Source organism: Acinonyx jubatus, chromosome F2 (assembly GCF_027475565.1).
Source record: "Acinonyx jubatus isolate Ajub_Pintada_27869175 chromosome F2, VMU_Ajub_asm_v1.0, whole genome shotgun sequence".
NCBI classification, from domain to species: Eukaryota; Metazoa; Chordata; class Mammalia; order Carnivora; family Felidae; genus Acinonyx; species Acinonyx jubatus.
In genome coordinates, this window is record NC_069394.1 from 72051253 (window position 1) to 72078929 (window position 27677).

The 27677-nt window shown below is 41.8% G+C and overlaps 1 protein-coding gene across 2 annotated transcripts in view; it reads left to right on the forward strand.

Annotated features, from left to right (window-relative positions):
* TOX (thymocyte selection associated high mobility group box) overlaps window positions 1–27463 on the forward strand; it is a 305761-nt gene extending 278298 nt beyond the window's left edge. Inside the window, exons 5-8 of one of the 2 annotated variants that reach the window (XM_027042918.2) lie at window positions 3060–3140; window positions 16597–16974; window positions 23973–24124; window positions 24456–27463. In XM_027042918.2, the coding sequence (XP_026898719.1) occupies window positions 3060–3140; window positions 16597–16974; window positions 23973–24124; window positions 24456–24492 (648 nt within the window). In that variant the 3' untranslated portion in view covers window positions 24493–27463. The remainder of the gene's footprint in view (window positions 1–3059; window positions 3141–16596; window positions 16975–23972; window positions 24125–24455) is intronic. The other variant, XM_027042917.2, reaches the window with a different exon arrangement.
* Window positions 27464–27677: the final 214 nt, after the last annotated feature.

Below are 27677 nucleotides of genomic sequence, written 5' to 3' on the forward strand. Positions count from 1 at the left end.
AGATGGTTTGATCCCTGCAAGGCTTGTTCATTGCCAAGTGCAGTCAGCATCATCTTCGGTTTCTGCAAGTAGGAGACTTTCTGCATCCATGAATAGAGGCTTTGAAACATTTTTGAGGAACTTTTTACTGGGGAGTTTTAAATAACTGTTCTAAAGTAAGAGTTTCCCACTTCACCTGTATGAGGAATTCTTATACAGTTTCATCATTCTCTCACACATCCAAGGCCTTTCTTCAGACATATCCGTCAAATCTAGAATTCAGAAAGCATCCATGTGCAAGTTTAGAAGGTAGCATCAGTAAGACATACAGGTTATATAATAATGGAGCCGTTAGGTAGTTCTCAAAGGTGAAGGTTCTAAATTACTGTCAGGGAAACCACGTCAGATTTTAATTTCACTCTGGGCTACTCCCCTTTAACCACAACTACAGAAACAGACCTCTTGAAATGACCACCCTTTGAATCCTCCTTCTGAACATCTGCAGCTATGCAGGAAAGAGCAGACCGATCAATCCACGTAATATGACGTGATGAGTTTACTCTTTTCTAAAGTGCTATCTGGCCACTGTTGCGATGATCCCACATAGCCAATCATCAATAGGCAATAGGGAGCCATTTCTAGAAAACAGGGCGCTCTGCATGCTAGTCAGGTATCCTGTAACAACATCGATCCCAGAGTGAAACCAGGGGGCACATATCCAGCCCAAAACATACTGAGTTAGCCACCTTTCTCCACTGGTTGTTAATCAACAAATTTCAGGAAAGTTAACACTTTGTGTGAGGTTGACTCCCGGGAGCCCAGCAAAGGGTCGGCACTGGAGTAACACTGTTGCTGTTTCAGTAGAAACCAAATGCAAGAAAGATGATAGATGCTATAATCAGGCCTTCTGACAACACCATCGTATCTACTGATACTTAGAAAATGATGCTTCGGTCAACGCTATGGACCAAAGGATGTTGTGTTCGCCTGTAGGAGTTCAGCGAATCCTCGTTAGCTGACTGGGGGTCACTTGGAGTAGCGTGTTAATGAAAATGTGATGGAAATGTTTTGGGTATACAAGTGGATATTACCATCGAAGACATATTTACTAAATATTTGCTTCAGAGTCCTGAATAGCATCTCTGTCTATGTGGGGACAAAACCCTCTCAAAACAGCTTTAAGGTATTAACAGCAAATGTAAACAGTGTCAGTTGAAGATCACGAATTATAAATCATGTCTTGGAGCAGAGGTTGAAGGGAAAACTATAAACAGAAATCTGTCTCTCAAGAAAAAAATAAATCAATAAAAAGCAGGAGAGCTCTGTGTCTCTGACTGACGGTGGCTGAACCAAGATGTATAATATACACATACCGTACTACTCAATGGCATTTGTTGCATGCCGGCATTTATTTGCTTTGACGTGCGAATTTTCAAAAGAGAATCTGAATTTGACTTCCAATAATTAGCTTAGTGAATTCCCAATACTCTTGCACTTGAACCAAGGAATGTATTGGCTTTTTACTAACAAACTTCTTTTGCGTTTCTTTGGTTTTGTATTTAGTAAAGATGGCACAAGGATTATATGATGATATTGTACAGATTCATAATTGCCTTATCATGATTGCCTTTTATTATACCAAAATACAGAAGTCGAGGCTGAAGACCTCCCAACTGAAAAACAATTAGCACCTTCATTTCATAGGGTCTTTTATAATTTGGTTGACAAGGTTAGTCATTTGTTTACCTTAAATGTTCTGCTTTAATTAATATATTCATGAGCAAATAATATTTCTCAGATCTTGAATTTCACAGTCAGGGACTGGGCTCAGCAAACCACCTTTGGCATTAGAAACCATAAACTGACCTCCGCTGCCAACATGGGCAGGTATTTCGTCTTTAGACATCATTTATATTTAACTACGCTGACTAATTCTAAAACCACTTTTCAATCCTGATCTGTGTCTGTTTTTGAGCTCGGCATTACAAAATATTAGCCAAGCCTCATTCCCCGCGGTGAAATTCAAGATGTGGGAAATTTAAAATAGTTGTATTGATGAAAATACATTTCCATTTACACAGTAAATGGTGAAAAATATTTTATTCTTTAAGGCTGATTTCAAAAGGTTGCCAAAAACAGATTCTAAAGCCTTGAAAGGATCAACTTAATGGTAGCCGACAACCATGCGTGTTCACTTTGCTAATCTTTCATTTTCGACTCTAATGACTCCTTTCTGTTTAACTTAGCGATGTGACCTTTAGCATACCAGCAAGTCATTTTTCAGTACTTTGGCTCAATTTGGGACGATTTTGCTTTTATTTTCAAGATGATTCCCTCTGAAAACTGAAAAGCTTCTGTAAAATGAAATGCATTTCAGAACATTTTTACCTTCTCACCGTGAGGGGTGCACAGATCCTTGTCATCCAGTGCCTTCGTTGGAAAGGGCAGGACCAGAGCAGGCTGCGCGGCATGGCATGGCGTGCCGTCCTCGGCCACTCGGGGTCCCCAGTCTACTCCCAAACGTGTCTTTGACTGCCGCAGCCGACTCCTGAGTCTTTGAAAATGGAACTTCAAGGCTCTAACTGTTAAAATAGTGATGAACCTGCAAACTTTGTAACTGTTCCTTTGATTTACTTTTTGAACAGAATCCGTCATCTTTGAAGTCCGTCCTTGTTTTTATATTTAGCATGGAACGTCTATACCAAGATTTTAATGCACTGTAGAATTATCTGCCCATTATACAAATATGAATGGCTTCTTTACTCGCTTGTGGTTTCCCTGGGAACCTTCATCAATAGCATCTTTCTAAGCCAACTACCTCCACTCTCAAAGTAACCCAGATAAATCCTTTCATACGCTTAATGTAAATGGAAAATTTTGCTCTTAATCTTCTTCTTATCTAGCCTATTGCCATACTTCTTAGAAATCTGCTCCAGTAAGAAAACATAATCTTTGGGGAGACATATACGATTATATAATTGTGTGTATGTGTGTGCGTGCAATTATCATTCTGCATTGTAGTTCTCTGGAAACAAAAGCAGATGCACTTTCTAATTTAAGACTCTTTGTTGTTGTTACAGGTCTATAAAAAGAAAACCGAGGCTGCTAAGAAGGAGTACCTGAAGCAACTAGCAGCCTACAGAGCCAGCCTCGTATCCAAGGTAACACGCGATTGTGTGGTACTGTGATGGAGTGTGGCCATCTTACTGCAGCCTATGATGGTCATTTAAAAGCATAAAAGATCACTTTAGCATTTCGGCGCTATTGTCTTTGTGGAAAAAGAAAAAGTAAATCCTCAACAAAGCTATCTGTGGGGGAAATATTTGTTCATACCTGAAGGAAGACCAGAGTGGCATCCTCTGGGCCTTTTGTGAAATATTGTCCACTTGCTGATCATTGGCTCTGTGTGTTAGTCACAGCACAGTCTTTCTTTTTTTTTTAGCATGGTCTTTTTTTTTTTTTTAAGTTTATTTATTTCCTTTGAGAGAGGGAGGGAGTGCGAGCTGGGGACGGGCAGAGAGAGGGAGAAGGAGAATCCCAAGCAGGCTCCGCGCTGTCAGCACAGAGCCCGATGTGGGGCCGGAACCCATGAATTGTGAGATCATGACCTGAGTGGAAATCAAGAGTCAGACGCTTAACCGACTGAGCCACCCAGGCGCCCCACAGCACATTCTTAATCCTGAGCCAACTTTCTATTTCTCCACATCCCCCTCTGAAATTGCCCTCTCCCCCACACCCAATCGCAGTGGCCTTAGCTGAGGAGATGCCAACTGACTTAAATTCTAGCCTCATTACAGTATCATTAGGATGTTAGCTTGCTAAATAAATACATAAATGAACCACAGCATTTCATTTGAAAATGAAAATGCCACTTAAAAAAATGTATACTTCAGAATATCTTAAATACTGGTCCTTTCTGTTATAAATACTCAAGGATTGAGTCTCTTTGGTCTCCAATTATCAAAGATGTGTTTTGCCTCATAGACTTCTCAGGCAGGTCACCTCAGAGAGATGGGACTGAATCTGTAAGCACTGGACAGGATGTCATAGCAAGTCCAAATTTGACTATTACTTGGCTCAGTGTGGCTTGGGGCTCCGGCCTTCCTTCCATTCTCCTGCAAAAACTCTCTTTCATCCACAAATATCCACCCCCTTCCCACAGCTCTAAAGCAATTGTATAAATTAGTTTTTCATCAGGGAAAATATCTACTGAATACACTGATGCAGAAAACAAAAGAGAATGCAAAAAACAAATGCATAAGAAATTTCATTCCACTCTTGTTCTAAGGCAACTCTGTTTTTCACTTCTAAGGTACGACATTGTGGGAAAGCTCAACTATTTGGGGGGGGGGTGCTTGTTTTTTGCTTTTTGGGTTTTTTTAAATATAATTTATTGTCAAATTGGCTTCCATACAACACCCAGTGCTCATCCCAACAAGTGCCTCCTCAATGCCCATCACCCATTTTCCCCTCTCCCCCACCCCCATCAACCCTCAGTGTATTTAAGAGTCTCTTATGGTTTGCCTCCCTCCCTCTCTGTAACTTTTTTTCCCCCTTCTCCTCCCCCCTGGTCTTCTGGTAAGTTTCTCAGGATCCACATAGGAGTGAAAATATATGGTATCTGTCTTTCTCTGACTGACTTATTTCACTTAGCATAATACCCTCCAGTTCCATCCACATTGCTGCAAATGGCCAGATTTCATTCTTTCTCGTTGCCAAGTAGTATTCCATTGTGTATATAAACCACATCTTCTTTATCCATTCATCAGCTGATGAATGTGGCTCTTCCATAATGTGGCTCTTGTTGAAAGTGCTGCTATAAACACTGGGGTACAAGTGCCCCTATGCATCAGCACTCCCGGATCCCTTGGGTAAATTCCTACCAGTGCTATTGCTGAGTCATAGGTAGATCTATTTTTAATTTTTTGAGGAACGTCCACACTGTTTTCCAGAGCGGCTGCACTAGTTTGCATTCCCACCAACAGTGCAAGAGGGTTCCCGTTTTTCCACATCCTCGCCAGCATCTATGGTCTCCTGATTTGTTCATTTTAGCCACTCTGACTGGCGTGAGGTGATATCTCAGTGTGGTTTTGATTTGTACTTCCCTGACGAGGAGTGACGTTGAGCATCATTTCGTGTGTCTGTTGGCCATCTGGATGTCTTCTTTGGAAAAGTGAACTATTTATTATTTAACCTTAAAATTTCCAGCTCTCCTGTACTCTCTCACTATGGATCTCATACTTCCTAGTTTATCTCACTCCTTTTGAAGATATTTATATTTTCTGCTGATTCCATCTCCCACTTCTGTATATTTATAGATTCACAGAATGTGCGTGAAATTATAGCCAAAAAATGAGGTACAAAATATTAGATCCAATAGGAAAAAAAGAGAAGTTACAAATTAGTGGATCCATCCAGCCATTGGATGAAATAGTCATGTTGATATTATTTAGATTAATATGCCCCACACGTAAGAGGGACTTTGAAAAAAAGTGAATTCTCCTTATTTCACCTAAGTTAAGTTTCTTTTTGAGGATGTTAAATAGAATTCTAGTCAGAGCATCTTACATAGGAGAAAATCAATACATAAAGTCTCAATCCCAATACAAAGCGCTCTGGTTAATGTTATGCAGATTGCCAGAATGCCATAATCTGACTAAGCCTTTACTTTCAAAACAAGTGTCCTCAGATTTGCTCATCACTGCAACTTTTCCGACTGTTCATTCTCAGAGCTGCAACCCTCCGTATACGGCAATTTATATAAACGCTGCGAATTGCCATTTCTACATTTAAAAAACCAAGCACTTTTTTTACAGCTTACTGTGACGTTTTGTGTCTGTGTGTGTGTGTGTGTGTGTTCTCTTTGGCGGTAGGAATTTTGCTGGAACGGTTGAATGTCTGTTTATGTACAACTATCTATTGTGTGTATACAAATTGCAGGAAAATTACAAATACCCTCTCCAGGTTAGAAGGAATGGCTCTCTGATGTTACACGTGAGTGGATATTTGCAATGTAACCTTGCAGGCACGTACGGGAAATTTACCAACCTACCTTCCCATTGTACACAGACACGTAAAACACCATTTCTTTTCCATTTTAAGTGGTGACAAGGAAAAATAATAGCCATTCGTATGCACAGGTACACTTTTTCAGTGTTATAATTTTTTTACATATTATAAATTATTTCCCTATTCTGAAAGATCTAAAGGTACAATCATAAAATGCTACATGATAATAATAGTCACAATTCCAAGTAACCACAGCACCAGCCGAGCTCTGTTTGTCCCCATTCCCTCATTCATGTATTCATTTGGCAAATTTCCCTGGGCATGTGGTCTGGGCCGAGCACCGTGCCAGGCTCCGAGGGCACAGTGGAGAGTAGGCAGATATATCCCCTGAACTTAAGAAGCTTTTACCTTTTGTCCGGGAGACCAATAGCGAAAATGTAAACTAATAAATGACCAAGATCTTGGAGAGTCTAAGCATTCGGAAGGAAATAAAGGAAGGGACTTGATAGGGTGGTCTACAAAGCCCTCTTTGAAGAGGGAACCTTGCAGAGCTAAAGGAAGACCAGGGACTTGCAAGACAGAGAGCCTGAGGGAAAGCCCACCAGGCCGCAGGACAGCAAGCCCAAAGCCTCCCGGGACAGAAATATCTCTTTGAATTGAAGTCAGAGGTCAGCGTGGCTGGAGCTGAATGAAGAGAGGAAGCATGGTTTGAGGTGAAGCCAGGAAGACAGACAGGGGCTGAATCACGGAGACCTTGCAGAACACCGAAAGGAGCTAGATTTTATTCTCAGTACAGAAGGAAGCCACCGAAGGGGCGTCCGTAGAGGACGGGCAATCAGATTTAGAGTTTTAAAACATCGCTTTATGCGGACGTGTTCTCTCAACCCCCATACCTTATCCCTCAAAGGATGCTCGACTGTAAACATTTCACTAAAGAGGAAAAGTATCACGTAGGCAACAAGTTGCCCAAGCCCAGAGTTGGCCTTTACCGTCCTCAATCCCTGCTCTGGGCCTAGCAGTATATGCTTGACCTGCTCCCTTAAACCACCTCCTTCCCCACGAGTCATGGCACAGCGTTGACCTCCTCACTTCTAACGTCATTGTTGTCAAGGACGAACTACATCAACCACAGCATCGTGTTCATGGTCTATGTTCTCGTGGGCAAGTTTTGTTAACCCCTCCCTAGCTACGCATTTTGGTACGTGTTCTCACTGCAGTACATTAACTTCACCAGATAGGGTTTCGCTCCCCTCGACCAATAGCTCTTGCCCTTGCTACTTTGCAGCCAAAGTCAAAAGCCCACCCAGGGCTGCACAAGACCTGCTCCACGTCAGGCACAAGCCTTGGTGCTGAGAGCACAAAGATGAACACAGATCAAAGTGAAATGTGTCCCCGTACTTGAAAAGCTTGAAGACTGTATTCTAAAGTTAGCTGCTTCTTATGGAACATAATCAAAAATAGAAACAGCCAGTTAACACTGGCTCCACCTATGAAAACGGAGTCCTAGGATGAGCAACGTTCCTCCCAATTACTATGTTCCAGCTTAAATATACTATATACCTTCTAATCCGGCATATTAATTATCATGACTCTGGGCCGGAATAAAATTGACATCTACCAAAAATAAAAACACTCAGTCATAGTAAATAAATATTCTAGCCTTCATACTTCAGAACGATAACACGGACACATCGTCAGCAAGATACGGAATCTTTTCCAATCATAACACAAATACAAAAGGCGTCTTGCTGTCGAGTAGCTTCTGTGTGTCACATATGAGGCCAGGCATTTTCCAGGTGTTCCTACTCATCCTTCTCCTAACAACCTACAAGATAATATTTAGCCCATTTTCTAGATGGTCTCTAGGCAGAGAGATTAAATGATCCGCCCACAGAGACGAGAGGCTGGCAGAGGCCGACCGTCCTCAATCGCTTTGCTGTCTCGTTCGAAGGCTTCTAGGCTTTTTCCATCCTGAGTGATTGTCAAATATTTGTGCCTCTAGAACTACAACCTCTTGTCATCCCCCAAGAAAACTGTATGCCAGCTCTTACGTAGTAGACAGCTGAGAGTAAAGCTGCAATGACTGAACTGAGGTGGGGTGGTGGTACAAGGTTTAAAAGGCTGCCGACTCCCACCCCCCCACCCCCTAACCCACACCCCAGGGACTGGCCAGAGACCCTCAGGGGTATCTAGGGCCCACAGAGTGTTTGGGAAGCTTCGCTCCATATCAGGCTTTTCCAGCTGTCCCTGCACCTGCTTCACCTGGTCCCATGGACCAGTGACGGACCCAGCTGGGGGCGACTCTGCCGTGCAAGAACCCTGGGATCGAAGGCGTGAACGGGAGCACAGAGTGTTGCAAAAACGACACCGGTCAGACCCTGGAATAACTTATGCCATTTTGGGCTCTATAATTTAAAGGAGGGGAAACTGAAGACATTTCAGACGAAAAAGTCATAAACGTGACTGAAAGGTAAAGGGGCAGAAGGCAGTAGCTGAGAAGAGAGCATTGGAAATTCCTAAGCCTGAAAAACAAAGACGCAGGCCTGTCCAAACCCATGACGGGCATTAGACCCAGGACTCTGATTACCTGTGCCCCTGTTTTCTGTGACTCTAGAACGGGAAACAGACAGCATTTCAGACTGGAGGAATTCGATCTGAGCAAGGCCTTACTAAACTCTTGAACGGGCTGGGCACATAAGTTCTTTTAAAGGCAGGAAGCAAAGGTTTATAAATGAGGATGGGAGAAGAGGTCTAAGGCATGGGGCATCACGGAAAATCTATTCAGGGTTCTTTAAAGTGCCTCCAGCCTCACACTGAGAGAGAGGGCGGTCCTCAGAGGGCAGCAAAGTCCACAAGGCCTGGGCGCAAGTAGGTGTGGGTTTAGATTCCAGGCTTCCCACTTCTGACTTCAGATCTTCATGCACGTTGCTCGTCTACTTCTCAATTTACTCACCTGCTAAGCGGAGAAGACAGACAGCAGGACCTACATCACAGGGCTTCCCTGTTTATATAGAAACACTGTATAAATGCCATGATTCAGGAGCCTGAACACACGAAGCACTGAATAAATACCAGCCATTCATTATTATTATTATTATTATTATTATTATTATTGTCAATTTTATTTTCCATGTATTGGTAGGTGTGCAGAGTTTGTGTGTGATAGAAAATTCAGCTGCGTCAGATTTTCAATTTGTCTGCAAGGCTGCTTTGACATAAAGGAATTTTAATTTTTTTTTGAGAGAGAGAGAGAGAAAGGCAGAGTGCGCTTGGGGGAGGGCAGAGAGAAAGGGAGACACAGAATCTGAAATAGGCTCGAGGCTCTGAGCTGTCAGCACAGAGCCTGACGCAGGCCTTGAACTCATAAGCTGTGAGATTATGACCCGAGCCGAAGTCGGACGCTTAGCCGACTGAGTCGCCCAGGCGCCCCTACATAAGGGAATTTTAAAAGTGACCTTAACATAAGAAAAATTTGCTTCATGGAGTCATCCTTTTATAAATATAAGAAATGATGGAGATATTTTAAAAGCCCATCTACCCAGCTTTCCTAATTGAAATGGTCTTTATGAGCTGTTAGGGGAGACTAATAGTTTGACGACCAATAATACATACGATTATGAAGGCTAGAGCTCCCTGCTTTGAACATGCCATTTAAGGTCATTTTGGGTTGGGCCATTAAGTAAAGCTTAAGGGTATATAGATTTTCCATAGACTTGGGAATTCCTAGACCTGGGTCTGAATTATTATGTTGAAAATAATGTCTAACTTTAAAGCAATGGAACTAGTTTCATTTTACCACCTAGACCAGAATTTATATTCCCAAAATGAGTGTTGCATTCAAAGTAGTCACTTTGGGAGGCTACAAACTTCTTTTATTATTGCTCCCAGAATTCAAAAGATTTTTGAAACTGGTCTTTCAGAACTGCAGTCAAGAAAAGTGTATGAGCCACGTTAGAAAATCAATCTTGTTACATTGTTTTCACACCTCATTCTTTTCCCCAAACATCACCCAGATCTAACCCACAGACTTGGCTTCGAGTGATGATTAGCTGTTTCCAAAAATCAAATTCCCCATCAAAAGACAAAGAGTTGTCTGAGGATATGTAAAACAGGGTCCCACTGGCTCTGAAGAGAATTCCAGTAGGGAAATTCCCAAATATTCCAAGTAAGAGCAGCATTGTTTGGGATATGCATACAGCTTCTTAGAAATGCCAGCCTGGGAGGAGACAACATTTGAATGAATGGGTTCTCTGGTATGTTAAATAACAGTAATCTGAGTCATGACTTTAAGGCCACACATCAGATAGGAGATTTCGTTTCTACCTTGTACAGCGGACAATGGAAGCTTTTTATAAAAATATGGAGTGGAGGACAACATTGAATCAAATTAGGACAGTTCTCTGTTGCCATGACCAATAATAGTAAAGAGCCACAACACTCAGTTCAACAGAAGGATAATAAATTCACAAGGAATGATTTCTTTTGTTTGAAATAACTTCTAGAATTCATGCCATGGAGAGCTATTGAGACAAACGCTGGGTCTGAATTTGACAATGGGATGGATTATTTTATGACTGTTAACATAAAATTTGCAGCTCTGTAAGCCCAGATCGTGATTTAAAGATAATAAAATCTCACGCTTCAGGGTGTAAGTTAATCACCTGCAAGGACCAGGAAGAATTTTCCTTTCAAAAGTAACAATGCACAATTGAGTAGGTGCATAAATCCTGTTTAATTTCCAGTGCATCAAGTATTGGTCAGTGCTGAAAACAAGAATCAAATTAGATGGACTATTAATCTGATTTGGTTCAACAACCCCTATATTGTTGCTTCCACTGAGTTTTATGTCTTGTGTTTATACTTTGCTATTTTAAATAACAATTGCTTTGTCAGTTTCTCGTTTCTATAACACTTATCATCCCAGAATGGGGGCATTTATACACTGTGCAGTATTATCTGCTTTGTACAAAATAAATGAAATTGAAACTATCTCAGGAATCAACAACGTGATTAATAAGAAGTATCTTAAGGTTTATAGAGTTGTATCCCTTGTGGAAGATTCTATGAGAAGACCCAGAAGGTCTCTGTTCACACATACACACACACACACACACACACACACACTCATTTTGCTGATGGAAAACATCTTTCAGAATCAGTGGTCTAAAATCAAAGAAGGAATAGAACTTACTCAGAAATTAAGAGCAAAAACACGTTCCTCTCATGAAAGTGTCATATTTAAGGGTTGATTTTCAGTTGTGTATACAGTGGTAAAATCACATTTGCCAGGTGATCTACCCAAACCACATACCGCTAAAGAAAAGTGGTTAGTGTGTTTGAAAATGGAAGCAAATTTAAGTTATTTAGTTTGTATGGGAAAACAGTTCGGATTTAGGAATGGTAGGTATGGAGCCCTTTATAAACAATCTAACTGATCTGCAAAATTGTAGCCTTGCTCTCTCAGTTTAATTAGAAGAACATGACAGAGTAGATTAAATTTATGATTTCTTCGTCTTCCCATTTAATCAGATTATGAATTCATGGCACTTGGCTATGGGAAACGAACTTATTCTACTACCTATCTTCCAAAGCAGTAAAACAGCTCTGTAATTAATAGACAGTTTGTTGTATTCGTCTGAATAACAGTTAATCAGAAGTAAAGGGGCCCCTGGGGGCTCAGTCGGTTAAGCGTCCAGTTCTTGATTTCAGCTCAGGTCTTGATCTCCCAGCTTGTGGGATTGAGCTCTGCATCGGGCTCCATGCTGACAGTGTGGAGCCTGCTTTGGATTCTCTCCCTCACTCCATGCCCCTCCCCCACTCCCTCTTTCTGTCGTTCTCTCTCTCCAAATAAATGAATATTTAAAAAAAAAAAAGAATCAGAAGTGAAGCTAGAAACAGGTTTTTTTCCCCATCTAAATGAGTGGACCTTTACATAAAGATACAAATTCTCTAAATGTAAGTGGAACACAGTTAGCTTCCTTCTGCCCCGCCACCCACCACAGTGGGGAATAAAGGGCAGGGTACGGGGGCGGGGGGGGGGGGGGCGCCTGGGTGGCTCAGTCGGTTGAGCGTCCAACTTCAGCTCAAGTCACGATCTTGTGGTTCGTGAGTTCGAGCCCCACGTTGGGTCTCTGTGCTGACAGCTCGGAGCCTCCTTCACATTCTGTGTCTCCATCTCTCTCTGCCCCTACCCTGCGTGCTCTCTCTCTCTCCCTCTCTCTCTCTCAAAATGAATAAACTTAAAAAAAATTAAGGGCAGGGTACATAACCAAAGGACAGAGGGTTATAATTTCCCGTCACTTCAAGAAGGGTATGGTTCATGCTGACAGCAGAGAAGAGAGCGGAAAAGACCGATCTGATCTTCTGGGGGTCAGAGATGCTTTTCTTGATGATGCAGGACATTGTCCTAAAGAGGGAATACAGGCAGAGAGCCTCTACTGGAGCGCCTATCATGCGTAGGCACGTGGCTACACATCAGACTAGACGCATTATCCATCTTCTCACATTCGACAATTCAGAAAGCAGAGGCAAAACATAGAACTTATCAAAATTCTTCCTCCCTCCCTATTAAAAATTACGATTCAAGTGTTGCCTGGCTCATCCTTTTGGGGAACCTGTCTCATTTGTTTGCCCAGAGAAAGAGTCCTTCTAGGGATGAAAAGCACTATTTCAAAATAGGTTTAGCATTGCTGATCCTTACATGCCTTAGTGTGGAGAAGATAAATGACAGATAAATGGCTGGGGAGACAAAATGTTGTGTTTAATTACCATGAGAAGCCAGTCTTCACGAGGTTGACAAAAAGTGTCTCCAATTAGGTTGGACTCTATTTTTATGTACCGAGGGCTGTAGATCGTCCTCTCTGAATCTGTCTTTCTGTCATCTCTCTATATGGTGGACCACATGCTGTTATTCGAAAGGCTGAGGGGCGGCGCCTGTGTGGCTCAGTCCATTAAGTCTCCGACTCTTGATTTCAGTTCAGGTCATGATCTCACGGTTTGCGGGATCGACCCGCGTTGGGCTTGGGCCGACAGCACAGAGCCTGCTTGGGATTCTCTCTCTCCCTCCGTCTCTGCCCCTAGCCACCCCCCCCCCAAAATAAATAAATAAACTTTTTAAGAGAAGGTGCAATTCAGGAGAATTTGGTTCATTGTTTATTTTGCTTCTCCTATTGAAGAAAACCAGTACATTCCGTAGCTCTTCTGGGCTGTAATTAGAAAGCTACCAGCTTTCTAATTAATTTATTCTAGAAATTGTGTCACTATCCTTAACCTAGAATGTGAAACTCACCATGCACATCGTGTTCCAGGAAACATGAAACTATGGATTAGTGTAATATAATATACCTGGATTATGTAATTCAAGTAAGCGTTTTGAGGCAACAAAAATTAGTTTAAATTTCAGACAAGAAGTGACTATTTAAATTGAAATGTAGTTCTATTTGCCATTTTAAATACGTATGTGTAATTTATTCGTTCCTCTGAACCAGTGTTTTCCATTGAAGACTATTCTCATGAAATGACCCACTGAGAAAAGAAGGTTTCTGTGGCTCTCAGTTGGAGATTCACAACATACATTAGCATTCTGAAGGCTCTGAGAAGGCACGCACTCATTCCCTTATTGATCATGGAACCTTGTTTGTTTGGTTGGTTTGTTTGTTTTTTAAGTTTTTTTTTAAGTTTATTTCATTTTGAGAGAGACAGAGACAGTGCAAGTTGGGGAGGGGTAGAGAGAGAGGGAGAGAGAGAATCCCAAGCAGCTCGGCACCATCTGTGCAGAGCCGGACTCGGGGCTCCAACCCACGAACCGTGAAATCAGGACCCGAGCCGAAACCGAGAGTCGGACGCTTAACCGACTGAGCCACCCAGGCACCCCGGAACCTTGCTTTTTACAAGACACTTACTTTTCCCCAAATCCCCCCTAAGACTTGGCAACTGCATGTGTCAAGGGGCGAAGTGGGTATAGTACCCAGAACTGCTTAGCAGGACCAGCTACCGGCCCACGAAGCCGGCCCCGCTGCTGCCTCAGCATCCATGCTTGCCAGGGTGAGGCATTCCTATTCTATGTGTAGCAAAGTTTATTTCTTGAAGTTTGTTCAATTTCACAAATGTACGGACTTACTTCTACTATTGTAATTCCCGGAGTGAATATCTGATGATGTCTGAGCAACATGTCCTACGCTCCGGTGTGCATTTGGTTTCGTGCACACGCGGGCGTGTACAAGTTCAGGCTACGTACCTATGCGTGTGCCCTATCACTTGATAACGAGGTGATTATTGGCCACAGAAATAAAAATGAAAACATTTTACAATACGTAGATTTCATCGTTTTGATACCAGGGGAAACGTGAGTTTCTTTTTCTTCTATTTAGATTAAAAACATCCATAAAGCAAGAAATAAAGACGCACTCACTTGTGTTAAATTTTATAGACGCCTATCATGCGTAAGAGTTCTCTTCCTGGAGGAAGTCGATGGAGTATGTGACTATGTATGAAATTAGCCCTTCTACGGTAGACTGAGGAAGAGGCAATGACACACAATGAAACCACTGCCCGGATGACTTAACCACACAAGCACACCGTAAACACATAATCTTCTTGGCATATGTGGAATGAGTTTTGAGGCCTATCGCTGCAGTACATGTTATTCTGATGTAGAACTAGTCACTGTTTACGCAGCCTGAATTAACCCGTTCGACCTTTTCTTTGAATTATTCACTATTCTGCCCATCAACGATACAAATTTTTAAGCAGAAGTGAAAAACAAAAAAAACCCTACTTACGTGTTTTTTGTCTTTTTTTTTTTTTTAAACCGAAAACGCCTTTTAGGGACCGCATTTAACAAAGCTTTCGTCTAAAGGCGCCCCTTGAAAATTTTTGGTGAACAATTCTTGACTTTTTAAATATTAACACCGAAGACAGGGAGTCTGAATGTCTGTTCATATTTCATAAGCAGCATCAATATGGACACAGTGATCAATATTACGAGAGGACTCTTGGAGGGGCTCGAATTCTTGGGGGGCACCTTACTGTGCACTCTACGTGGAGAATTCCGAGCCTCCCGGGACCCCAGGTTTCCATGGTTTGTATTTTTCACAGGTGTCAGTTGTGTCCTTTCTCTGGAGAGAATATGTGGCTCTGGCCATTCATTCCCCCCACGTACCGTCCTCAAGTCTGCACACATACGCAGCATGGTTGTCGTTGTGGTGTTCATTTAATTTTCCTACGTTAATGGGGAAAAATGAGTTGCGCTGCGAGCAGTGGTATAGGCTGTCTCGTGAAATGAAATTCCCACGTGGCGTTTCGCGTCACCCTGCGTGACGACCGGTGTCCCTAACGTGCTGGTCCATTGGTGGTGCTGCGTGTTGTGGGATTCGGAAGGACCCGGCCTCACTGACACTAACAAGAACTCATTTGACCCGTAAATGGAGTAAGCGCGATCTCAAGGTCGCAGAATAAGTATATTTGCAACATCAAGACCTTGTTTTGACAAAACAACTTTTTTCTCCAGGACACAGTAGCATTTTTCTTCCCCAGCTGCTTTTACTTTTCCCCATTTGTTTTATCAGCCTCTCCCTCTCCGCAAAAGTAGGAGGTAGGTTTGCCCAAGAGGAAAAACGCTTCGGGGTTAATTCTTGATTCTTTTCAGCTCCCACTGATAGGTCTAGTTTTTAAGTCAATGAAAAGATTATTCGGGAATGGCTTTATGAAGGTATAAAAAAAAATAGGCACAATTACATTAATTTATAATGGAGTCAAAAATTTCTAAGAGAGATTATTTTTATCCAGTTCATTAAGGGGGACAATTCATCACAAACGTCTTTTAAAAATCAAGATGAGTTCTGTGGTTACTTAGAAGCTATATTAATGTGGCTTTGTATGACTTCAGAAAGGTATTTTAGAACTCCTTTTCCCGTTCTCATTTCCATCAACCAGCTTTGTTTTCTTTGTGCAAATACCTAGGCCAAGGCTTCTTAAGAATATAAAAGAGAAAAATAAAAAAATGAAACATACAATCAATGGAAGAAGTCCAGAACTGAATTACTTTCCAAGTGAGCTCTGCTCGTATTTTCTATTAGGGCACTGATGACATCCATTCTGCCCCTCATCTTTCTCTTTGTTTGCGTGATGAGAAAAGTCACCAACTTAGAGCTTGCATTTAGGCAAAGGAAAAAAAAAATGTCACCGGAGATTGTTTTAGATTCCACAAAGAGGAAGATTAAGCTCAGCCTTGCATAAATCACATTACAAATTAGATTAAGAGTCAAGAATAGTAACAGGTGTTGGGGCACCTGGGTAGTTCAGTCGGCTGTGCATCCAACTTTGGCTCAGGGCACGATCTCGCGGTGCACAAGTTCGAGCCCCACCCAGGGCTCACTGCTGTCAGCACAGAGCCCACTTTGGGTCCTCTGGCCCCCTCTCTCTGCCCCTGCCCTGCTTGAGCTCCGTCTCAAAAATAAATACACATTAAAAAGAATTTTTTTTCAAGCATAGTAACAGGTGTTGATTCACGTGGAAGTTCCCAAATGCACTCACAGAGCGTCTTGCTAATGGAAATCAACACCCCGCGTACCCGTCTCTGAACTCCACTCTTGTCTGTTTCCTCCACAGAGCTACAGTGAACCTGTTGATGTCAAGACCTCTCAACCTCCTCAGCTGGTCAACTCAAAGCCGTCAGTGTTCCATGGGCCCAGCCAGGCCCACTCAGCTCTGTACCTAAGTTCCCACTACCACCAACAACCAGGAATGAATCCTCACCTAACTGCCATGCATCCCAGTCTCCCAAGGAGCATAGCCCCCAAGCCGAATAACCAAATGCCAGTGACTGTCTCTATAGCAAACATGGCCGTGTCCCCCCCTCCTCCCCTCCAGATCAGTCCACCTCTTCACCAGCATCTCAACATGCAGCCGCCCCAGCCACTCACCATGCAGCAGCCCCTTGGGAACCAGCTCCCCATGCAGGCCTTACACTCACCGACCATGCAGCAGGTAGGTGCCCACACCCCGGGCTCCCCTTGTTCCGAAGTGCTGGGGGGTGGGGGTCTGTCCATCCAGCGAAAGGGGTAGGGGGGCATGTGTGTTCTGTTCTGTTGAATGGAGAGAAAATGGAAGGTATTCGACCAATTTCTGAAAAATATAACTTACAGGCGGTGAGTTTGGGCAGCATTACATGATCACAACAATGGATTGTGGCTTCTTTCCATGATCACCCCCTGGCTTCCGACCACATCTCTAGAAATCGCACTTCTAATCACCCTCCTTGTTTTCTGCTCCTTGAGTAAAGTACGTTTCTAATTTTGAGATGCCAAACACTGTTAAAGATTTCTTGGGGACTGAGGAATCTGCCTTTAAAAAAATTGTTTGGCAAGTCTCAATGGGTATGCCTGTTGAGGCCAACGAATGCTGCAAAACGAAATCAGACCCACCGTTTTTCGATATTCGGAAATATCAAATTGGCACAACCTTAAAAGTACGAAGAAATGAAAGTTTCAACCAGTGTTTTATTTAAAAATGGGTATGTGGCTGCTGCATAAATCAGAAAACACAGGAAGTTTGAAAGCCTCTCTGCCTACTCCCCCAATTATTGAACCCGCTTGTGTGCAATCTTAGCTTGACTTTTCTTTGAAATCAAGTGTGCCTCTAGGATTTGGTGTTATTGGAAAATTTGAAAATGAGGATCAAATGGTACAAATGAAACTAAATATAAAGCATTCAAGAATCCTGAAAACTTGCTTTGAAAATACAGACCAAGGTAAAAACTACAAATCACATCAAATTCAGCTAGCACTTTTATAAGCCAATGACTCTATTATAGTTTCCAAAGCAATAACTAATTATGTGAACTCAGGCTTCTTATAGAATTGATATCTGGAATTGATATCTATAGAATTGATTCCTCTGTGGAATTTGAGTCTACAGTCAGACCAGAGTAGGGTGGAGAGGAGACAGAAGAATCAAATATATGTAGCCCCAAATTTATTTTTATTATTATAATTACATATTCAGATTCATGAGAGCTGACAATAGCAAACCTTAATATATTACCTTAACTTATCCTTAATTTTCCTTAATTTCAGAAAATTTATAGTGCAGGAACTAGCATTATCTTCATTTTATAAGCAAGGAAACTCAAGCTTGGCAGATAAGTAATATGCCCATAATGTTGGTGCTAGAATTCAAACCCCGTTCTGTTCAGAAATCACAGTCCAGATTCTTTTTTTTTTTTAATTTTTTTTTTTTAACGTTCATTTATTTTTGAGACAGAGAGAGAGAGAGCATGAACAGGGGAGGGTCAGAGAAAGAGGGAGACACAGAATCTGAAACAGGCTCCAGGCTCTGAGCTGTCAGCACAGAGCCTGATGCGGGGCTCAAACCCACAGACCGCGAGATCATGACCTGAGCCGAAGTCGGACGCTTAACCGACTGAGCCACCCAGGTGCCCCACAGCCCGGATTCTTAAATGCTAGGCCTGCTGCCTCTCACTCCTAATCATTCTTTTTTTCTTTAAATGTTTTCATTTTAATTTATTTTTGAGAGAGAGCACGGGAGGGGAGAGATTGGCGGGGGGGGGGGGGGGGGGAGGGAAACAGAAGATGCAAAGCGGGGCTCTGTCCTGACAGCAGGGGGCCCGATGCAGGGCTGGAACTCACAAACTGCGAGATCATGACCTGAGCCAAAGCCAGAAGCTCAACTGACTGAGCCACCGAGGCACGCCTCACTCTTAATCATTCTTATAGACTATTACCGGTTTTGTATTAGAAAGCCTGTGTCTCCCAAGAATTTGGAGAGTCTTTAAATTCTAGTTCGTTCTCAGATTAAAATGGTAATAGCAAATGGACTCACCTCTTTACTGAAGTCTTCCCTGATCCCTAAGCCAAAGATATTGAGAAAGCTCTGATGGTTTATTACCCATGTTCAAGAATCTAGTCGTTGATTCACTAGGGAAGAAGACTGGGGAAAAGCCAACTCTTACCATCATACTTGTCCACAGCGGTGTCTGTGACTGGCAAGTGACATTCATAAGGTCAAATTTCCACTCTTTCTATCAGTCATCACTCACAATAGAAGGGCTACTCTTGGGTGCCCTTGCATTTTAATGAGCCAGTGGCGTTTGCGTAAAGAATGAATGGTTTCAGGAACACGACCTTGCGTCCTTGGGTTGACTCCTGCCAAAGGTGCTGCCTGGCTGAGGGCTCACGTTCTGCTCATGATGCTCTACTGCAGGTCAGTTTCTTCTCGGAGAAAGAGAGAGAGAGAGAGAAAGCACAGTCCCCTCCACCAAGGTGAGGGCTACAGCTCTGTTTAGAGAGGACACCCTTTTTTCTGATTTACCCACTCAGATGGTTCCTTTTTGCATGTATACAAACACCTCGGATGAGCTAGCTGTGATCCTGAGTAGTTTTCAAACATCTCAGAATTACATAAGGGCCACATGTGAAAACTCAGGAGATTTGTCTTTCTACATGGAATCAGAACCGAATAGGAAAAAATAGAACAGATGACATTGGACACGTTGTTCATCAATCTTTAAGTCAGTTCTATTAGTGTATCTCAAAAAGTGTTCTTACTGAGATGCTAGGACCTGATTTCAATTTACATTCATAATAGAAGACACAATGGCATGCACCCAAAACGGAGAGTAAATAGCCAAAAGACTACAGTGACTAAAATGCCTTTTATCAATGACTCGATCATGGTGGGTGAAATGAAACAATTGTTGAATGGGCAGGTGAACAAATGAGAAATCAAAAAAAAAAAAAAAAAAAGTAACGGAAGGGTTTAAATATTAGGAGAAATTATAGGTTAGTTTGTAGAATCTCGGTTCTTTGGAAGTTTGGGGTTTTTTTTTATTTCATTGATTCACAAAAGATTAATGGAACCCCTAACCGGTGCCAGGCACTGTCTAGCCTTTGGAAATTGAATGATAAATGAGGACAGGTAATGAGGCCTCGGTCCCCCACACAGCTGATATCAGAGTTGGGGGGCGGTTGTGGTGTGTTGGTGGTAATAAGATCCTGCGGGGGGAGAAAAACTGAACTGGAATTCAAGCTGCGGGCTGTGTAGAGAAATAGCAGAGCCTTCAGCTGCAGTGGGTAAGGGAGGCCCCTATGGAGGGCTCACACAGCCATGAAGGGAGAAGAGAAAGCAGCCTTTCCGAATCAGAAGGTGGAAAGTGGAGGTGGGACAACCAGCAGAGGGCAGAAGCAGGGAACAGAGGCTCTGAGGCTCGAGCTGGAAGGACCCGCCTGGGGAGGAGCGCGGCTGGTCCAGGACACTGGAAGGAGGCCAGTGGGGAGCACGGTGAATGAGGGAGAGGCATGGGGGCTGAGGTCAGAGTCACAGGCAGGTAAACGGAATAGGATCTTCAGGGTAGGGAGACCAGCAGCCCCAACAACTCGATACTCCTAAAATCAGGATCAAAAAGTCTGTCACCCTTGATGTCACTCAATTTATTACCATCACAACAGTCTGTCAAGGCCAGTGTTCAAGTTCTCAAAGTTGGTCTTTAGCCTGTAGTTGTAGAACCAGGTTGCGGATGAAATTCAACCTGTCCGATTCACCATCCAAACCACCTGTATCCTGAAGAGACTTGCTTCCTGGGTGTGGGGGCCATGTTCACATACTCAAATGTGAAAAGAAAAAAAAAAAAAAAAGAAAAAAAAAAGAGAGAAAGAGAAAGCAAGTTAATGGCTACCGTATTTTTAATATAATCTCGTATTTCAGTATTACTTTACCTATTTCACTCTCCTTCTGAAAATGAATATATCCTACAAAACCAATCACATAGTCCACCAGGAAAAATAGTTTCATTTTTTTCCCCTAGAACAATGTTTTATACACCAAGCCCATGGACCTGCTTTTTTTTCTTTTTTTCTTTTTTTTGGTCCAGTTTTCTTCCTTTATTTTTTTTTTCCTGTTCACTGTATTGTCGAATGAGGTCACAAGAAAAAAAAAATCATTAATATCTGTCAACTTCCTTTATAACCTTAAGAAAAAATCTTTGTATGATATCACACAGACAGATTTTCAATTTCCTCGTGTAATAAACAGCTGCTTTAGGATTTGGGTGTAATTTAAAGGTTTAAAAAAAAATCACATTGAGATTGATGAATAAATCAGTTGTGAAGACAAAAACATTGATGCCTGTTGAAAATACCTCTCCAGACAGGCAGGAAATGAAATTAGTTCCCAGTAAAGTGTGGATATGAGGATCACTGTTCGGTTGTGCTACAGGCTTTTTAGGACTTGCTTTGGTAGAACAACAAAACCACTAGGGCTACAGAAATCTAATTAAAGAGCAAATGTCCCTTCTGACATCAAATCAATCTTTATCACGTTTTCTATTTTTATTTCAATCTGGCACCAGAAAATGAAATTTACAATTCCAGGCATGCTACAAAACAGTTGGTGATTTTTCTCTTGAGCATTAAAATGCAAAATATTCAGCCTTGTTTAATTAGGCCGCTAAGCAAACATTTTCCAAAAATGTGTATCATCATTGTTGTCTCATATTTACATCAATAGTAAAAACATACTTAGCTCTAGGTTCAACTTCAACAACTCTCTATATAGTGTTCAGAAGAATGTTTCATTTTCCAAATCGAAAGCAAGTAAAAGAATGTTACTCCAGGCTCTGCCTGTATTGTTCTTGATCCTTGCTCGTTTTGATATTACTGATCTTCTTAAATTGAGGCATGGAGGTTGGCTGACTTTGAAATCTTTGAACTTCGTAGATAACACCTAATTTGGGTTTTATAACCTGAAGTTACCCATTTAATCTTAAACTAATAGCCCAAGGAGTAGCGTTCTCCTCATATTCTCTCACCCAACCTTGAAGAACCATTCTCATTGGATGGGAATAAAGCAGTGGTGATTTCTGTTGTTGATTGTGTTGGCTTAGGTGGAAGGCAGTTGGCTTGTTTCTGTGTTTTGCTCTCTCGTTATGTTTCCATACCTTCAACTAACTCGAGATATTTTCAACTGCTCTTTTTTTGACACTTGTTTACTTTTAGGTTACGTTTTATCGGTTGTGCCAAAATCCAGTATGGAGAACTTTACGTTAAAATGATAGGAAAGCCCCTGGCATTTACACATTTATACACCCCCGTGCCTTCCCGATGGTGGCCTGTGTTAAATTTTATTTACTGGAAAAGATGATTTACTGAGCCACTACTACAGAGTAGGCCCTGAGAATATCCAGTAAGCAGGGAAAACACCCTCTGATCTCAAGTCCCCATGGGCAGAGCCCTTAGGACAGGGGCTAAAATGGAAGTCAACACAAGGCTCCTCTCTCTAGGAGCTTTGTCCTGCTGTTTGCCCCGGATCATACTAGACACTAAGGAAAGAAGTCAAGAAAGCTGGACGGTCACCCCCATAAAGACAAGATTCTATGACCATAATGCAGTGAATACATTTAATCAAAGCCGGTGGGACTCCTCATGTGAGAGATACAGCACTGTCTGGACAAAGAAAGGAAATCAGCCTGGAAAGGACTGGAGACGCAAACATCCAGTTATGCCTCTTAACTTTTCACCTTCCTATTTTAGAAAATGTTGATAGCTTTGAGCTGCAGGTTGTGCCTACACAAACATACGTATTGGCCACACACCAGTTGTTAAAGGAGAAAATACTCTGTTCCTTTTAGTCCGTGTGAGGTCGAGTAGTCAGGCTGGCTGAATTCTCTGCTTTTTAATGGTGTGCCTCTAATCGTCCAAAGGTTTGTCTTTCATCTACGGCTATGGTGGGAGTTGGTGTGGACATTGGCTTGAAGTCTTTATCATTGGAATGGAGAATAAATTAGTATCTTAAAACCAAAATGGAGAATTGAAGACATTTGATAATAGGTACTTGGGAGTGGTTAGCCGAGACACTGAAACATGAATCAAGGTCTAAGGAAACATCCTTCGTTAAAAATCAATCCTCTGATCATTCTGCTGAGTTTAAAAAAAAAACAGTAAAAACTCAATATTATGCCTTCCCAAGCTCCGTGCAAGTAAATAGGGAGTGATTCACTTTTAAAATCTCTTGATTTTTCAGTGGTTAAAAACCATGCATGAGATCTGCAGCAGAAAGAGACAACCACGAGATTAACTAAGTTGCTTTTTTGGTCATTTCCAGCAAAGCTTGCTTATGCTGCTCTTGAATTCACCAGACAAGCTAAAAATAAATCTTAGTGTATAATGCTTTTTGTTTCCCAGATATAGCTATATACTTCAGAGAGTTTGTCCTCGAATTTTTAATAGCTTCGCAAGGATTAAAAGTCAACACTTCACCATACCAGTGTATTAAGAATCTTCCTGAAGTCGATTATTATTTGGCAGCTAATAGACTTTTCAATTAAAAAATATTTGCTCTGTCTTACACTTTTCCTTCTCTGTGTTTTCCATGGCAAGTTGCTTTGAATCTCTTTCCTCATATTAGCCCAACAACTGTTAAAAAGCTTTGGTTGAAATTTTTTAGCTGAGAAAGAAGCACAAATAAAAGAAGAAGCAGATGGTCCCTTTGTGACTGAATGAAGAAAACGGGTTTTGAGAACAATATGTGAATAGGTGTAGTCTAATAAAACACTCAGCCACCTGCTGCCTGAATCCTTCAAAAGAGATTCTGTTGCATATTCTGGGGATTAACTATTAACGTATCCTTAGGTTTGATAGAAAACATAAACCGAGGGACCCTTTTGCTTTGTGTTGATTGAGTTGGCTTCCCCATATTTTAAATTGTTCCTCAATTCAATTTATCTGCCCAAGAGTGTAATTAAAGGTTTTCTAACACGTGGTTAAATGAAGGAAAGGTAAGAAGAATAGGGTTGTGGGCACTTCTTTTCTACCTTTGTTTTAATTTTTCTGGGCCCTCTGGATACGTTTGCCCTTGCAAAGACACCAGCAAGAAGGCCCTAGTGTGTTTGCAAACAATGGATAAATATTTACGGCCTCCTCTTCTTAACAAGGCACTTTGATCCTTATTTGTGGACTTGCTTTCCCTTTCAGGGATTTACTCTTCAACCCGACTATCAGACTATAATCAATCCTACATCCACAGCTGCACAAGTGGTCACCCAAGCAATGGAGTACGTGCGTTCTGGGTGCAGAAACCCTCCCGCCCAGCCGGTGGACTGGAATAACGACTACTGCAGTAGTGGGTAAGTGGCGGGTCATCGCCACCTGCTGGTGGACAGCTCTCATAGCATGCTTGGTGTCCCCTGCTCCCGAGTAGAGGGCAAGAGCCGTCTTTCTTCTTCCCGCTTTCTAAAAGATGATCTGGCTCTCTCCCACTCTAACCAGATCATCTTTTAGAAAGCGGGAAGAAGAAAGATGGCTTAAAAACTGAGATCCCTGTTCCGTTTAACTGTATGCTTTCCCAGGGCCCAGCCCCATCCCTCAAGCTAGAACAAACAGACGAACCTCCCCCGCGGTCGCCCGTAGCACTAGCCTTCCAACAAGACACGGCGTGTCTGTTTTCTCTTCCCACAGGGGCATGCAGAGGGACAAAGCGCTGTACCTCACCTGAAAGTCTGAACGCCTCTTCTTTCGGCTGAGGAATTCAGGGAAGTCTCTTCACCGTGGACTGCTTTGTACAGTCAAGACAGTTCTCCATTTTATTAGAAAATCCAAGTTGCTAAGCACTTAGGACCATTTGAGCTTGTGGGTCACCCACTCTGGAAGGAATAGTCATGCTTCTTTCTTATTTTTTTAATCCCTTCTGGACATTGTTTTTCTTCTTCCCTGAAGGAAATTTGGACCATTCAGATTTTATGTTGGTTTTTTGCTGTGAAGTGCTACGCTATAGTAACTGCCTTAGCAACTGTAGATGTCTCGGGTAAAAAGTCCTGGATTTTCCATTGGCTTTCATAATGGGTGTTTATATGAAACTACTAAAGACTTTTTAAATGGCTTGATGTAGCAATCATAGCAAGTTTGTAAATAGCATCTATGTCACACTCTCCTAGAGTATAAAATGTGAATGTTTTTGTAGCTAAATTGTACTTTGAAACTGGCTCCTTCCAGTTGATTAATTTCACAATAGGGGTTAAATTGGCAAACATTCATATTTTTACTTCATTTTTAAAACAACTAATAGTTCTATATTTTCAAAATATTTGAAAAAAAAAAAGTATTCCCAAATGATTTTAATTTAAAAACAAATTGGCTTTGTCTCATGGACCAGACAAAAAGAAACTAGTGTTAAGGGAAACGCGAACACATTTATTTTGTACTGCAGAAAAATTGCTTTTTTGTATCACTTTTTGTGTAATGGTTAGTAAATGTCATTTAAGTCCTTTTATGTATAAAACTGCCAAATGCTTACCTGGTATTTTATTAGATGCAGAAACAGATTGGAAACAGCTAAATGATAACCTTTACATATGGCTCTGTATTATTGTTTCTTCATACTGTGTCTGTATTTAATCTTTTTTTATGGAACCTGTTGCGCCTATTTATGAAATAATAAATATAGGTGTTTGTAAGTAAATTTGTTAGTATTCGAAAGAGGTTTCTTTGATGTTTTAACTTTTGCTGGCAAAAAAAAAAAATTCACGCTTGGTGTGAATACTTTATTATTTAGTTTTTACAGTGACATGAATAAAAGCAAACCTACTTTTCATTTTAGCAGCAAATTAAAGCCACCCATCCTTATTTCTACATTTCTTTGGTTGATGCAAACAGAAAAACTGATATTTAAGAACTTCCTTTCTTCGTACGCTATAACAGAGAATTGCCCCAAACGTCACACAAACTCCAAGACTAAACAGATGGGTTCTCTCTCCGAAAAGGGTTGCTTCTTGGTTCTCAGCTGGTTTTAGTCAATTCTGTAAATGCCCCTCCTCCACAAAAAACACAAAAAACAAAACAAAACACCTGCAGTCCAATCAACTAAAATTCCTCAACCTGCATGCTTCTCACAAGATCCAGAAAACACTTAGGAATTAACGCAAGGATGGGAGGAAGGACGGGGGAAGCATACGGTCAGGAATATGTCTACAAATGAAAGGTGAGTAACCAGAAAGCAAAAAAGAAAAGGGAAGCATTCCAAATTTGAAAGCTATTGCTCGAAATGGAGATGCGTGTTGTCTGTCCTGCCTCCCCAAGCTACTTCTGTTTCCTGAATTCCTGAGTCTTCCCAGAGAATTCTGAGGGTACTAGAGATTTGCTAGGGAACCAAAAGCACTGAGAATCTGGCTGAAGGTTGGCAGAGCTTTTGCATCAAAAAGAGCTAGCCGATCACCGATCACCCCCCGACAGGGGATTGCTTTAAGAAAGCTAGTCTGGTTGGAAATCAAGAGGATGGCTGGTGCGTCTTTCATGCAATGTGTGAAATTAACTTAGCACCTTAACGAAATACAAATAGATGCATTGTGTAACCCAGTCAGAATGAAAAAGCCAAAAGGTATGCTTGCTTTGGAATGATTTTAGGCATTGTACAACCTTGAATCACTTGAGCATGTAATAACTAATAAATAATGCAGATCCAATGTGATTATTAAAATGACTGTAGCTGAGAGCTCTAATTTTCCTGTCTTGAAACTGTATAAGGACTCATGTGATTAAGTTCACAGTTTATTGTTTGTCTGTTTAGTATTTTAGAAATATACCAGCACTACTAATTACCTAATGTCTTTTATTTATTATATTATGATAAAGTAAAATTTTCACTTGCATTGTCTAAACCGAGAAGGTGATTACCGGGATGAGAACCACCACCTTTTGACTTTGTCAGGCAGTCTGTACAGAGAAGTACAATGTTGTTTACAACTTTTCTAGAGCAGGTGTGCAACCAGGGTAGAGAGAGTGTTAAAACTCAATACCAAAAAAAAAAAAAAAAAGGAAAAAAAAATGTAAATAAAAGGAAATACATCATAAATAAAAATTATTACCATGAGTGACCGTATTCTATCTGGATATCCATCAGTCTCTAAAGGACACCCAGTCAGATGACAAATCCCAAGAAAAATTTCAAGGCAGGAGTGATGAGGCACAGTAGGGATTAACGCCTGCCGGGCCACAGATGTTCTTTCCGGAAGCGCTGAGAATGCCCTCTCATCCACCTGAGCGCTCATACTGTCAGGTGTTGCTTGAGAAACCTCCACCTCTCTGGGTGGCTCAGTCGATTAAGCGGTTGAGCATCCGACTTCGGCTCAGTTCACGATGAGCTCATGGTTCGTGAGTTCGAGCCCTGCATCCGGCTGTCTGCTGTCGGTGCAAAGCTGGCTTCAGATTCTCTGTTCCCCTCTCTCTCTGTCCCTTCCCCGCTCGTGTGCTCTCTCTCTCTCTCTCAAAAATAAGTAAGCTTAAAAAAAGAAAAGAAAAGAAACCTCCACGTCTAAGGAAGCCGGCATTCAGCCTGGGCACATCTTGTAGCTTGTGACTCAAAGGGACAGTGATGGTATACACCGAGTCCCTGCCATGGCACTTCGCAGGGTTCCTGGACCTCAAAAAAAGTCATTCTGGGAAATTCAGCACTGCTACTGAACCTGTAGTATCTTTACCAAAATACCAAAGTCAAAATTATAACGAATTAGTAAAGAAAAAACAAAGTGCCCCGGTGGTTAAGAGAGGGTTAACCTGTGTCTGTAGCATACACAGGAAAGAATCCTTCAAAATCCCAATTCCCGGGGCACCTGGGTGGCTCAGTCGGTTAAGCCTCCGACTTCGGCTCAGGTCATGATCTCGCGGTCCGTGAGTTCGAGCCCCGCG